We start from the raw sequence: 14585 nt of genomic DNA, 5'->3' as shown, positions 1-14585 counted from the left end.
ACACACACCTGCGTGGTCTCCAGGGCGAACTGAAGTCTGCCATGTAATGCCCTTATAGAGCCATCACTTAGCAGACGGCACAGCCGGAGAGTGCGTTAGAAGCCTTGACTGGAGGAGAGATACAGTCAGAGGCGCCAGAGCTGTTTTCTCTACAGACCCACTGAGGGAATATTCTGGGATTTATAGACCAAAAGGCAAAAAGCAAAAGAAATTATATGCATATTCACCTATGTTTTAAATCACAATCTTTATGGTTGGAATGAAACCCCTTGGAGACATGCATAATTGAATCGTGTTATAGATATTATTCTTTGGATTCTTTTTCAAGCATTTAACAACATAAAATCCATCCTTGGAAGGCTAGACAGATGGGTTATGGAGGCTGGGGTAGGATTTGAGGCAGAGGCCATGTGTGTCAAACCCTGCTCTAGCAGGACAGGAATTGGTAGGTCACAAAACCAGGCAGTTGTCAGCCTTTAAACCCATGGGTTTCTCCGGTAGATATTTTAAAAGATACAATAAACATAAAGCTACTTTGAAACATCCCACTCCTCGTGGTTATAACGCAATCAGATTACACACGTCATCCGGGAGCGTCTGTTCACATTCTAAATTTAATTTCAGTGACATCTTGGCTGTAGACGGGTACTGGCTGGTACCATAAAGGCACAGACAGGAGCTCAGTGGTAAACACAGAGGCGTCAGTTCCTATGATCACAAGTTCCTCACCATCGGGAAGGCGTCTGATTTGAGGCTTCAGCTATGTGAGGCCAGCGGCCGGGCCCCCCCATCCCCAGCCGCTGTTTGTAATGCTCTCCTGTTCTTATCTTGTAGGCTTTCATATCGGACGGGGCAAGACACAGCTAATTGTGACACGTGCAGGAACAGTGCATGTATTATCTATAGGTACGTCAACACTCTCTTCCCACTTTCTTATTCTGACGGACAAATGGTTGTTTACCCACTAATGCGAGAATCACTGGGACCATGCTGGGAAGATTCCATCAGAGAAAAAAAAAGTAAAGATCCTTCTTTGGCCATAGTTCTAAGCTATGTCTAAACAGTCATCCTTCTACCAAACCCCAACCCCCACTGCCCAGGTCTACAATCCCAGGTTGAAGAAGAGTGTGAACACGCTTGTCTTGCAAATGCACCATCCCAGTCTAGGGAGCCAGTATCATTTTGATGGCTTGCTCCCTGGGAATCTATAGCCTGGAGCACAAAACTGTGCTCCAGCAAAACAGTAAAATCTATGCCCATGAGATGGTATGGATCAAAGGTGCAGATCCACACTGTATAGCGTAGGAGTCCATGGTAGGTCCCCTCTGCTCACATCATATGGACAGGGATTCTCAAGGAACTCACAAGGTCTGTGGTTCTCTCCTCCCCTGAGGTAGGATCCCCTCCCAGGAAACTACAAAAGCTTGTCATGTGTTTTGTTTTTATATGAACTTTGTAAGGATTGACACCCACAAGAATAGATCAGAAACCGTCAGCAGGCAAAAGTTACATTTAGGTCCTTGACAGTAATAAGATTTTAAGGCATTGTCAAAACTTGCAGAAATTGCTGTCTTTTTTTTCCCCTCGTGTGTGTGTGTGTGTGTGTGTGTGTGTGTGTGTGTGTAATTTTTACTAACTATGGCCACAGTGATAGGTGTTAGCTTTGGTCCGTTTGTATACTTGAAAAATGAGGTCGAGGGCTGAGAGGGCTCCTGTGTTTTGGCTGGCGTGAACTGGGCTGCAGCGGTAAGTGCAGACATCTCTGAGATAACACTGAGCTCCTTTCTATTGGGAGTATGCCCATGAGTCATGGCGTAGGCCTTATGGTGGCAGTTGGGGTTTGCTGAGGACAGTTCACAGGGTTTTCCATAGTGGTTGTGGCGGCACACATCCCAACAACAGCATCCTCCTTTCCTCACATCCGGTTCAACAACTAACAGTAGTGTTGTTTTTATAAATCGAGGCAATGTCTCCGTGTGGCTTTGGTTTACATTTCCGGATGGTTAGTAAGCATCTTTTCCTATACCTAATGCTATCTGTATATCTTCTTTTAAAAAAATAATAATTTTAGTAGCTGTAAAATTATCACAAAAAAAGCCCAGTAGTAACTAAATAGTTTTATATGTCTAAAACTACAGACAGGATTCTCCTTGTTCCCCTATAAAAAAAATAAAATAATAAAACAACAGTGAACAAAATGTCACTACCACTACACGAAAGAGGTCACACCTGGACAGAGTAGGAAGGCTTCAGGCCACTTAGTCTCACACTCGTCAGGTCCTGTGCTGAGGTGCTGCAGAGATATGACCATGATAACCCAGGCTGAGCATCCCAGATATAGTCTCGGGTCTTTAAAAGCAGAGCTGGATCACATGGAAATGTTGTCAGGATGCTGGCAGAAGAAACCACAGCTAGGTGTAGGCACTGAGGTTCTGACTCCCACAGGACAATGGGCAGAATCTGAGGGATTCGTTGGTCATAGGTGGGCATGCATGACTGGTACCTGATGGGTAGGAAGAAGCCAAGGGTGCTGATGGTATCCTGCAATGCATAGGAAAGCCCATGACAATAAAGTCGCTAGGCCCAAGGCGTCGTTAGAGCTGGAGCTGAGAAGGCCCACCATGTTGAATCCATCCTGCACCAAGGTTTTGTAAGAGGCCCAAGTAAAGGGCTAAGGAATGGGCAACAGACAAAGATCCAGGAAACTCCAGCAACCCTGGTCAGGGTGTGAGGCTCTCAATTGTTCTTGGCTGCCATCAGTGTAGAAGTAAAAAGAATCAAGTACCATGAGCGGTTTTTCTATCTAGAACTCCACGTTTCAGTTCCAGAGGGAGTGCCTTTCAGATGCGCAAGCCTGGTGGGAACTTTGTAACCACCTTTCAGATGCGCATGCCTGGTGGGAACTTTGTAACCACCTTTCAGATGCGCATGCCTGGTGGGAACTTTGTAACCACCTTTCAGATGAGCATGCCTGGTGGGAACTTTGTAACCACCTTTCAGATGAGCATGCGTGGTGGGAACTTTGTAACCACCTTTCAGATGAGCATGCCTGGTGGGATGTTAGCACTAAGTCCAAACTGTGGATAAGGACTTTAAATCAACAGTGAATGGCTTTAACCAGGACATTCCATTTTTAACTGATGACATTAATAAAACTAAGGCCTGCGAGTGTGCATCAGGCAATTCCTCCCTGAGGTTCAGCCCACTTCCAGCGCCAGAGTTCATCCAGTCTTCCACTGTGACTAGACTGAAGAGGCAGAGACTTCCAGAGAACCTTCATGGGACGAGCATGTTCAGCCTAAAACTACTTAACATTTTGTGGGTGATTGAAAAGAGAATTTATTAGGACACTGTCCAATGTAACTGAAATAATTTAAATAAATTTATCTCTAAATCCAGGGGTGACTTACATAAAAAGTGATATTAAAAGTGATTTAATGAGTCAGAGAAGGATAAGAATTTGTCTTTCGGGGGAATTAGCCTAGAGAGGATACCACGTTGAATTGGCTCAACCAGCATTCTGCATGAATCCAAGCACATTTGCCAAAGGTCATCCAAAAGAGCAGTGGGTGTTCAGGCACCAGAAGAATGTACCAGAACCTCAGGAAGACTCATGAAATACAAAGGCAGAGGCTTGCTTATCCCTCTGGTTCGCCTGCATAAACCAGCGGGTGCCCATCAGCCCCCAGAGGTCTGTTCATTGACAATAAGATTTGGTGGTATGCATTTTCATAAGCAGGATAGAAAAGAGGCTTTTCCTGCCTTGCAGAGGCTCCCTCAGGCCCCGAACAAATGCAGAAGCATCCGCAGAGGATGGGGAAGGAGGAATGCAGCTTTATCTCTCTCTCTTCCATTCCATTCAGAGCAAGAAAACACAAACAAACAAACAACAAACTGCAAGGCCAAACATGTAAACAGAATCTACTCTGGCTTAGTAAGCAAGTTCTGGAACATTCTGCATGTTAACAGTCCAGCTGGAGTTCCCACAATCCCTTAAGTCCCTGTTTCATTGAATCTTGTAACTAGTGTTCAATAAAGCATCACTGTTTCTATAAGTGGAACACACAAACTCACGTAACCTTCCCCTCCATATTCCTGTCATTCTTTGTATGGTTTGGTCTAGAGCTAGGGCATCACTATGTAGCCCTGGCTATCCTGAAACTCATGTATAGACCAGGCTAACTTCACACTAACAGGGAGCCATTTGCCTTTGCCGCCTAAGTGCCAGGATTAAAGGTGTGAGCCACTACACCCAGCTCCTGCCCTTCTTTATTAGAGATCAAACACAACAATTCCTCTCACAGTGTCTCCAATGACACAAAAGTTGCTTGAGGCTCACGGGAACAAATGTTAAAGACAAGAAAAATGTAGCCTTGTTCATGACCTGAGAACCCACTGTCTTGGGAGAAACCACAGCAACTCTTATCTGTCTGGCATAAGTATGTCATTTCAATTTCAATGATAAATACTGAAATCTTTCACTTATATGCTTTAAGGTGTTGGCTGTCTTTTGCAGTGAGGCCTGAGCATTTCCTCTAAATGTAGATTATCTTCTAGGAGTCATGGCTGCTTCCCTGTCTTGAAAATAATGTCATGCCATGTGACAGAACCAGACCTCAGAGAAACCTGTGTGCACACTGGAGCTGCCCCTATTCTTTCTGTGCATTTTATTTGATATCTCCCTCTTCCCCAAAGACAAGAATAATTTACTGGTATCTATAATAGTCAAGTCACATCATTTCAATTATAAATACAAAGGGCATAAACAAGTCCAGGAACAAATACAGCATATTTCTTGGCAAGCAGACAGTTGTAGAACACTGAAGAGTCTGGGAGAGAGAGAGAGAGAGAGAGAGAGAGAGAGAGAGAGAGAGAGAGAGAGAGAGAGAGACCTGTCAGCTCAATAGCAATAGCCTTGGGTAGGAGGAAGCAACATCACACAAGGAAGACCAATCATGGTTAATGGGGCACATCAGTTAAGGGTACCATCTGAATACAAAAAAACTGGTACATCATGGGAGACAAACTGACTGTCTCTATGACGACAATCTGAGCAAAAGAGGAAAGCTTAGCTCAAGGTCAGGTCCTCGTGGTTTGTCCAAAGCCTGGCTTTAGCACAGAGGAGAAGCGACTGTATTCCTGAGTCGAGCACCTATGGACCTGCACTTTAATATTTCAGCCACTGCTTGCTAGGAGCATGTCTGGGAATGAGGAAGGCTAAAGCAGATTCCAAATTGGGAGATTTTTAAAATGCCACATCGCCATGGTTATCTTAGGAGCCAAAGTACACGAGGGGCCGTGAAAGCTGCCAATGTCCCCAAATTGCAATTTGTCATACCTGCTTGTTGGCAGACAGCCCTACAGGACAATGAACTTGACCCCATCTGTCTCGCATTTAAACACTGGAAACCCAGCTGTCTTCTCCACAGAGCAGAACAAATCCTGTGCATCTAGTAGGGGTTGGCTCAGGGAGGCAAGGAGGGTGTTGTATTCAAGACCAGGCTGCCTGCTTTGTGACGGAGATGGACGTGGTCTTGTATGGATGCCTTTGTCATGGGTACATATCTCGCTATAAAGTCGGAGAATGCCACGACAGGAAAATTACTAAAAGGACAAAAGGTCTTGAAAGCTTCAGGGGAAGGAGACCAAGCAAAGGTTGGAAGCTTTAGCCTTAGCCTGGAAGCCAGAGCCAGTCTCCCACATCTGAGAGCCCTGCGTTCAGGGCTCAGTTGGTCCCTTTCTGGTGGGTTGGTAGCCATCCACCTTTAAGCCCTGCAGAATGACAAAGAATCCTTTCCATCTATGAAATCCAAGAAGCTGACTATTTACAAACACAAAGCAACAGAAGGGCCTGGGGACTCCAACTGGGCATGTGCACGGGGTGAGTACATGGACAGTTATAAAGCAGCCCCCCCATACCCTACCCCTCTATTGACAGCTGGTTATGCAGATCTAACCCATAACTGATGGTGGTGTTCACTGCTCACCAGCTCATTGAAATGCTAAGCACCCAGCAGGTTCTATATCTCCTACAACTGGAAAACTGAGATGGTTGACATAATCACATTTTCCCCTAAGATGGCACCCCTTTGATTGTGATCTGGACCAACTGAGATATTCAGATGAAGAAGAGGTTCTGCATGAAAGAAGATTAAAAGAGATTTGAGTTGGACTTTCCTTTAAGTAAAACTTTTTTTTTTTGCCTAATCATTCCTACTTCCTGTCAAAATATGCTTTAATTAGTTTAGAAATGCTTTACGGATAAATGCTGAAATCTTTTGTATCCAGCCTATCTGGGGAACTCCGTTGCCAGACTACTCTGATGTCACCAGTGATTCACCTTGTGTTCAGAGTTGGTTTCAAAGGGAACAATGAAAGAGGCCATTAGCAAATCCGCCCCTTCCCTCTTTTACTGAACTGGTTAATTCATAAAATAACAACACAGGGAAAGGGGGTGAATTCTAATGGGTGTGCTTTAATGGAAATAACAGTGAGGCAGACTTGATTCAAAGGCTGTGGGGGATAGTACCAAGATGTAAAAGATAATAATCATGTTGACGCAGATTAATTAAAGAGAATTGTTTCCAGAGAGGAAGTTCTTCTTGAGCAGGGTTAGAACAGACTTCTGGAAGATGCTACCCACTCCTGCTTCATTTCTTTAGTATCAAGGCTACCATAAAAGTGGCCTCAGGTGACATCAGTAATCACTCACTAGGGCAGTGAGTGGGCAGGGTGCTACCAGGAAGGAAGGGAAAGCCCTGACCTACCCAGACCTTGTTTTAGCGCCACAAGGAGGCTTGTGAGCTGTCCTGTGAGATGTCACACTCCATCATCTGAAACAGAGCAGGTATGGAGGAGACAGGATACCATGGACGGATGCCAGGCAACTCAGAGTCAGGGTGAAATGGTGGCTTGGCTGTGTTCTCCAGAGCTCCCTCTGCTGGAGAGCTAGGAACTGGCAGGTCCCAGAGCATCTCTAAGGATGGTTCCATGGGCATAACTGAGGGCTTTCCAGTAGGTGGAGTCTCAAGTAGGAAGTATCTTAAGTATATATGTCCTTGCCCAAAATAATAGTCAGATTTTAGGAAAGGTGAGGAAAACACTCTTCGCGTGGTTATATAGGCTAAAGAATATAACCAGTCACAGAGACCTGACTGCATTTTCTTATATCATCCCAACTAATTTACCACACATTGGGCACACAAAATACACAATTGCAAAGAAATCCAGATACACAAGAGGACCAGATTGCCAGTGTCGTGCAGAAAGGAGATGGTCAGGATGAGGGAGCAGGACAGCAACACGGCTAATGAAGTCTCATTGTGGAGAGGTAATTGCATTTGTATGCAGAAGCAGTGCCAATCTGAGGCCATCCAGAGCCACTTGGAGCAGCAGTCTCTGCAGCCTGTGTCATCCAACGATTATCTCTTAGTGGAAATACCCTGGCCAGTGTCCCTTCAATTATTCCACTTGTGCATATTAAGTTCTTGAGCAGTATGAGCCGAGGTGGGAAAAAATCCATCTTCCATCTAACATATATTGCTGTGTTATCATTCACACATTTCAAGTGGAAATGGGAGGGGGTATGGAACAGTGACAGAATGGACTCCATGAACAATATCTTATGTGATGTTATCCAAATATAACAAAAATATTTTTTTAATAAAATAAATTAAGTCAGGAGAAAAAAAAAAAGATAGCTTTGACAGGCCTCAAAATTCTCCTTGAAAATTCCCAAAGCTAATAATCCAATTTTTTTCAGTATTCTCTTAGAATCTAAAAATACACTATCTCTTTTCCCCCAGTATGTAAGGATTTTTAAAAGCTCCAGCAACACCTTGCAGACACTGTGAAACTAACAATGGCACTCAGAATGAAACTGCTCATATCCCCTGGTTTGTTTGTAAAGCAATGGCTTAAATTTTACTCAGGGCAGAAGAACCCACAGAAGCCACAGCCCTCACCTGTAGGTGAAAGTTAAAGCGCTTTTTGCTGAAGTGGAAATCAGTACCAAGGAAGGAGGGAGTTTGTCAGTTTCATTAGGAAATGAATGCCCTGCAGTTTCTAGGTGAATAGGAGGATTCTCTAGGGCCTAAATACAGGATTCAGGCTTGTCCCTAATTCCTGAGTTGGTTTGCAAAAAATCCTCTGAGTAGATTTCAGTGATTTATCTTTAAGGGTACAGTGGTTCCTTGGCCCACTGGGCAGCCTGTTCCTTTGGCCAGGCATCTGAAAAGAGCATCCTGGAAAACACATAGGACCATTCCCAAGACTCCAGAGACCATAATCAAACATTGCTAATACCGGTATGTGTACTACCCTAGGCTTCTTGTGGCTAACACGGGGTTGTAGCCTTTGTTCCAGAGGAGCAGAGTTCTGGCCAGGGGCTCAGAGGCAGGCTGCTTTACCAACTCCCAGTGGTGTATCCAGGAGGCCGTTTATCTGTCTGAACAGAGGAGTGTCCATCTTCAAAATGATAAACGCAATCAAGGAGCAGACTATGATTATAACCAAATCCTAGTAACGGGAAGCACACTGCAGTGGATTTTAGAAAGGATGAACGTCCTGCACTCTCTGAGTTTCGCTGCAGTTACACCCCAAAGAAAGAAAACCATCACTGAAAACAGAATGGTCATGCGTGACTGGTTACCGTCAGGGTCTGTGGCATGGCCATCTGGAAGGATGGGGGTCATGGTTACCAACCATGCGAGGGAAGACAGTTGACTGGACTTTTAGAAAGATGTGATGTTGGACACACTAGACGGAAGTGTCACTTAGATGTCCTATGGCGAAATGTTTCCTCTACTGCCTGGAGAGGTGGGTCGAGGACGTGGATAAACAGGACCGGAGAGGAAGGTTTATCTTTCCTTTAGCACACAAGGGGCACGATCTGGAAAGGTCCCTACCCATCAGTTTCCTCTGGACAACGCTGGTGTTTTCCCATGGGGCTGAGGTCTCGATGTCCATACAGCAGTCGCCCTCACTGCCACGTGGTGCTGTACTCAGAACTTTACTTATCCTATCCAAAGGCACAGGGTGAGCGTTCCCTCGTGCTCCCGGTGCACTAGCTTCTGGAGCTTTGTCCTATATCAGTGGAAGACTGTTCATCACCACTTCACAGCCAAGGGGATTCAGGTCCCCAAGGTGACATGATTTATCCACAGTGTCAGAGCAAGATGTGGGGAGTCACAGGTAGCACTAGGGACTCTGTGATCTAACTCAAAGAGAATTAGAAACGGAGGCTCAGGATCTGAGGCTCGCTGAGCCACAGGGCATCAGCAGGCAGGAGAAATGAAAAAAACGTGGGGTCTTCCATTTCAGGAAAACCAGCAAAGTGCTTGGGGGCCACACTCACCTGCCTTTAACCCTTCCCTGCTGCAGAGTGAGAAGTGGAGAGAGGTTTCAACTGAGGCATTCAATTAAGCCGAGGAAGAGACAAGAGTTAGCAGAACCTAAGTTCTGCGAGAGCTTCAAACAAGGAGGAGGGAGTAGAGAAACACCAGGACCCTGTACTGCAACAGCCCATGAAATGGCTAGAAAAGCATTAGGAATAAAAACCGAGCTTGAGTATGGGCTGAGAGAGCAGCCTGAGACTCAGGCAAAGTTTTACTTCTGTAGAAATAGATAGACTATGCAGGAGAGGTGCTCTGTTGATAAAGTGCAAGCAGAGGGACCTGAGCCCAGCCTCAGAACACACATTAAAAAAAAAAAAAAAAAAAAACAGGCATCCTGCAAATACTCTAAATCCCAGAACTGGAAAGGTGGAGACAGGCAGATTCTTGCAGCTCACAGGCTAACCAACCTAGCTTTAGTTGGCAAGTTCCAGGCCACCAGTGATAGACTGCCCCAGACAGATTGATCTCAATCCTGTATGATGTGCATGTGTGTATATATACATACACACATGTACAGGAACATGTGTACATATATTAATACTTGCACACATACACAAGAAATATACAGAAAATTATTTTGTAAACCCATAATTAAGAGCAAGAATATTTATGGAAAAGAATTAACCAGAGAAATGAAATGTCTTTGCATTCTTTAATCATGAGTCACCAGGACCCACAGAGGAGTGTGGTCAAGGCAATGCAACAATTGTAGACACAGGAATTCTGCCCACTGGGAATTCTAATTGGAGGCATTGTTTTGGATGCCTGGAAAGAGAACAGAGGTGCAGACAAGAAAAGGAAAGCTTCAGAGGGGATCAACAACATGCCCTGGGCAACAGCTGTCAACACGGGGGGCCATGGATCTTTCTCTTACGTTCAGTACAAGGTGTATCCTGTTATCTGATGCCAGAGCCCACTAACCAGAAAACCATGGCCAGGTCCCAGCACCTACGCAAACACAGAATTCTCCACATTTAATGCCATGCAAAGAAGGAACTCAAAGATGAAAGATGAGGATTTGTGGTCAGGTTGCAGAAGTCGTGTGTAGCTGGGTGGGGTAGGGAGGGGAAACAGAGTGTGGCATTCCATGCTGTGAGCCAGAGAAAGCACCCAAGCTGGGTAAACAAATGGCCACAAGGAAGGAGGGAATGAACAGATGCTGACACTGCCATCTGCCTACCCATAGGCCAACTGACTGTCCTCAGAGAGGGAGGACTGGGACAGACCTCTGCAATATCCAGAACCTCTGCTTCTAGCAAACACCATTTGGCCATTAAGATCAAAGAAACCTTTGCTCTAAGTCAGCCAGAGAAAACCAGATTCTTAGCCTTGCAATACTGCCCTATGTAGTCAGCCATCTACTTCAGATCCCAAATAACCCAGTGTCTACTCTGACAAGAAGAAACTGCCAGCAGACAGCAGGGGAAAAAAGCATGTGTTTTTGTTACTTAACAGCCAGGGTTCGCCTATCCACAATGTGGGTGGCTGATACCCACACGTCACCCCCAGGCAGACACACTGCAACCTGGACAAGGTAGAGCAAGCAGTGAGGAGAGGCAGGGCTCGTGGTCACTGTGTCACGGACCCCCCCCCTACTGCCAGGCTTGGGGGCCCTCTCCTATCAAGCCTGCTCGGGGCTACAGCATATTAGATGAGCACAAACGGGATTCTGCTCAACAGATAAAGTCGAGTCATTTCGTTAACAAGAACTCAGATTAGATTACTCTGTGATTACATGGTTCCACGGTGTGATAAATTGGTTAATGACAGGATTCCCAGTGTAGTCGCTTAATGGGAATTCAATAATTACAGGTGCCCAGGACTGTATGTTAGCCCAGAAGATGCCAGCCACATGCACTGTTCTAATCACTAAAAGGCTACCTGGGATAGTTGCGATGGTCTTGACATGGAGGACGTATTTGGGTATTAGTTTAGCTAAATGTCACATCTCACAAATTCCTGAAAGGCCTTGTTGTCTAAATGTCCAGGCTAAGAATTCTCTAGTCCTTTTCTTTTGCGGCACCGGACTCAACTGTAAAGTCTGCAGTTGACACGTAATAGTGAGAACACAGTCATATTTGAACTATTCACGATAGTTAAGAGATCTTTGGGTGTTTGAGAATGTGCTCTTTCTAGAATTCGGCAAGACAGGCAATTATCTCTCCTGGAGCTAAAGTAAATGGAAGCTCACTGATGATGAGAGAATTAACTCACCCCTGCTCCCCAGGCACCAAGACAGGATCTCCTATTTTCTCAGGTACCACAGCCCAGACAAGCTAGAATGTCACAGGTTCCAAGCATCCGAAGGTTTGCCCTTGGCACAGCTGTCCCTAGGAGGGGCCTTGTCTCTATAAGCTCATAGCGATGCAACATTTGACACAATGGACTTCAGTTCCACTTCCTAGAACAAAGAGGATTTGAACCGACTCCTAAAAGTTTTCCTCTGAATTTCCACACACGTGTGCATACAGGGACACACACACACACACACACACACACACACACACACAACGCCTTCCTAAAAAATAAATGGAGAAGAGAATAAGGCTTCTTGTGGAAAATAGCCATAAACTTCCCTTGACATTAAAAAAAAAACCCTCAGTGATATTACAACCTTTGACAATATGAAAAATGGTATATGGGATTTAAAAACCATAAACTGGTATATTCGATAGGTCTTGAACTTATTTTTAAAACTCCAGATAATGCGGCTTTGCTGGTTTGTGTTCCTGAAATGTCAGAATTTGGCTGGGATTAATGGCTCTAAATGGATAGGATTCCGTGTTGATAGACGGTATTATGTGCCCCCAGGCTAGAGGAAGAATGCCATGAACATTCACTGGAATCTACTGACATTTAGTCTGGCATCTGGACCACAGGACAGGGTAGAAGACTCCACAGCCTAAGTCCAAACCATATGATCTAAACAACACAGGATGGGAAGAAAAGCTCCTCAGTGCCTCATCATCAGAGGAAACCATGCGGGCCAGGGCATCCCTTCGGAGTGGATTCTAGCAGACCATCACTGCTTACCAAAGATGTCAGGGACAACTCCAGCACTCTGGCAGCCTTCCTCACAGAGGCATCCTAAGTAGCAGCCGATATTCTGAAGCACATCTTCAATCTTATCTTTCTGACACACACATCCTTGCACACCCCTGCTCCCACAGTGCAATTACAACAAGATCTCTGTTGCTTCCTGAAAAGCTGTGCTTGATAACAGCAAGGACCTCTCAGTAATGCTGAAGAGATAACCACAAGGCTCCTCCCCACACTCTCCTCCTAGCGGTGGTCCTTAAGAATGTTTGAGACTAGTAAGGAAACTAGTAATTGGCAAGAAGGCAGGCCAAAGGCATTCGATTCATGGTGCTTTCAGTCCAGAGGCTTCCCTGAGCAGTGGTGGCTGCACAGGAAGACACAGCTTGATGCATTATGTGCCACGCATGTGTATGCATCATGACTTCTGCTAGACTGAGATTCAAATAGTTCGTGTAAGGTGTATGTATGTGCATATTCTGATGACCAGGTGCACATGTGCGCATGTGCATGCATGTGGAAGTCAGAAGTGGAGTCACACATCTTCCTCTACTGCTCTCCAGTCTATTTCAATGTCATTTTTGACAATTGAAGAATTCTGAATCATGTATTTTTATCATATACACCCCTTACCCTATCTCCTCCCAGATCCACTTCACCAACAGAACTTGGTGACCTTTATTTTTTCTTCCCCTACTGATCGAGACCAGTTTGTACCACCTAAGTACTCTTGGATGTATGGTCTTCTTTTCCTCCCAAGGCTCAGGGGCCACTGAGAAAGAGGTGACAGAAGAGTCTAAGAGCCAGAGGTAGTAGATGAATACAAGGAAACAGTGTCCTCGGTGCACAACAGGGCAGCTGCATGTAGGAACTCACAGCCATTGAGACAACATGCACAAGCCCTAGCTTAAGCCACATAAAACACCAGCATGGACCAGATAGAGGGGTACAAAGTCCTTCCCCTAGCTGAGGAACTACAGGCAAATGGTAGCTACTGGGAGAGTAGTCTCTGGTGAATCGCCATCTTAATTTTAGATGCGGGACTTCTCTCCAAACCTGGAGCTCACTGATTGCTAAGCTGGCTGGCCAGTCTCTGGCCCCAGCACTGGAATTGAAGACAAACACTACTACACCGGGCTCTAAGTGAGCTTTCAGGGTTGGTCACACCTTCATGCTTACAGGATGAGACCTTTATTGGCTGAGCCATCTCCCTAGTCTCATGATAAGACTGTGGAACAACTGTGTCCTTTAGATCTTTAAAGGTTTGCCTGTGTGAAAGGATGTTCTTTTCCAAGAACATACTGGGGGTGGGGAACCAGATCTCTAGGGTCACGCACTAAACTCTGTGTTCTGTCTTTCTAGCGTGGAGCTGGATTTTAAGCAACAGGAAGACAAACTCCAGCCTGTGCTGAGAAAACTGCACCCTGTCGAGGAAACTCAGGTCATCCCTTCGCCTTACACTCAGGAGACTTACTCCTCCACACCCAAGCAAAAATCCAAAACTGAGTCCAAAAAGCACGGAAGGTGGAAACTCTGGTTTCTTTAAGACTTGTGGGCTTGGGAGTCCCCAGACCGTCTTTCACACCCACTGGAATTTAAGTCAGTCCTTTTCCAAACTGGATAGGACCAAGGGAACTGCGGTGCCAATGTGTGCTCCCTGCTTCTCGCCCTGCGTACCAAAAAGGCCTTCGCACCAACAAATAATTTGCAGCAAAGGGAGTGACGGTCACCCCTTGCCAGGTGTCTTTTGCAGATCACCGGTGTGGGGTGTAAAGTCTGAAATAAAACTTACGTAATCAAAGATAAGGAAAAAAATCTATCCCCTGGCAGCCCCCCCCCATCTATGAACAAGTATTGAGTTATCAACGTTTCATGCAGCAGGCTGTCCCTCTGTAGACAGTGGAACTTTTCATTATTTTTGGCCTTTTATTCTTACGACTTTTTTTTTTTTTTAAATGAGAAGAAAAAGCAAGCCTTCTGTTAGCAAAAGACTTCATTTTTTTTTTTTTACCTTTCATTTTGCAAATAAGCAGGGGGCGAGTGCAGTTTTCAGCACATTAAATTCCGGAGAAAGCACAATTTTTTTCAAGTGGTCGGAGACCATGAATAATCTCAAAAATGTGACTCTATGTATACCTGCCTTTGTGTGCTGTC

The 14585-nt window shown here is 45.2% G+C and overlaps 2 protein-coding genes across 4 annotated transcripts in view; one reads left to right on the top strand and one right to left on the bottom strand.

The window, feature by feature from the left end:
- The window catches only part of Dock1 (dedicator of cytokinesis 1), a 512909-nt gene that overhangs the window by 271666 nt on the left and 226658 nt on the right, over positions 1–14585 (bottom strand). The window lies entirely within an intron of this gene.
- Positions 1–14585, top strand: part of Insyn2a (inhibitory synaptic factor 2A) — a 67038-nt gene that overhangs the window by 39189 nt on the left and 13264 nt on the right. Inside the window, exons 3-4 of one of the 2 annotated variants that reach the window (XM_050136680.1) lie at positions 835–906; positions 13794–14336. In XM_050136680.1, the coding sequence (XP_049992637.1) occupies positions 835–906; positions 13794–13977 (256 nt within the window). In that variant the 3' untranslated portion in view covers positions 13978–14336. Of the gene's footprint in view, positions 1–834; positions 907–13793; positions 14337–14585 lie in introns of those variants that run through there. The other variant, XM_050136681.1, reaches the window with a different exon arrangement.

Source organism: Alexandromys fortis, unplaced genomic scaffold (assembly GCF_014885135.2).
Source record: "Alexandromys fortis isolate MF-2015 unplaced genomic scaffold, M_Fortis_MF-2015_v1.1 scaffold_3, whole genome shotgun sequence".
In the NCBI taxonomy this organism is placed as follows: Eukaryota; Metazoa; Chordata; class Mammalia; order Rodentia; family Cricetidae; genus Alexandromys; species Alexandromys fortis.
Note: the sequence above shows the minus strand (reverse complement) of the source record. Positions and strands in the feature narration are given on the sequence as shown.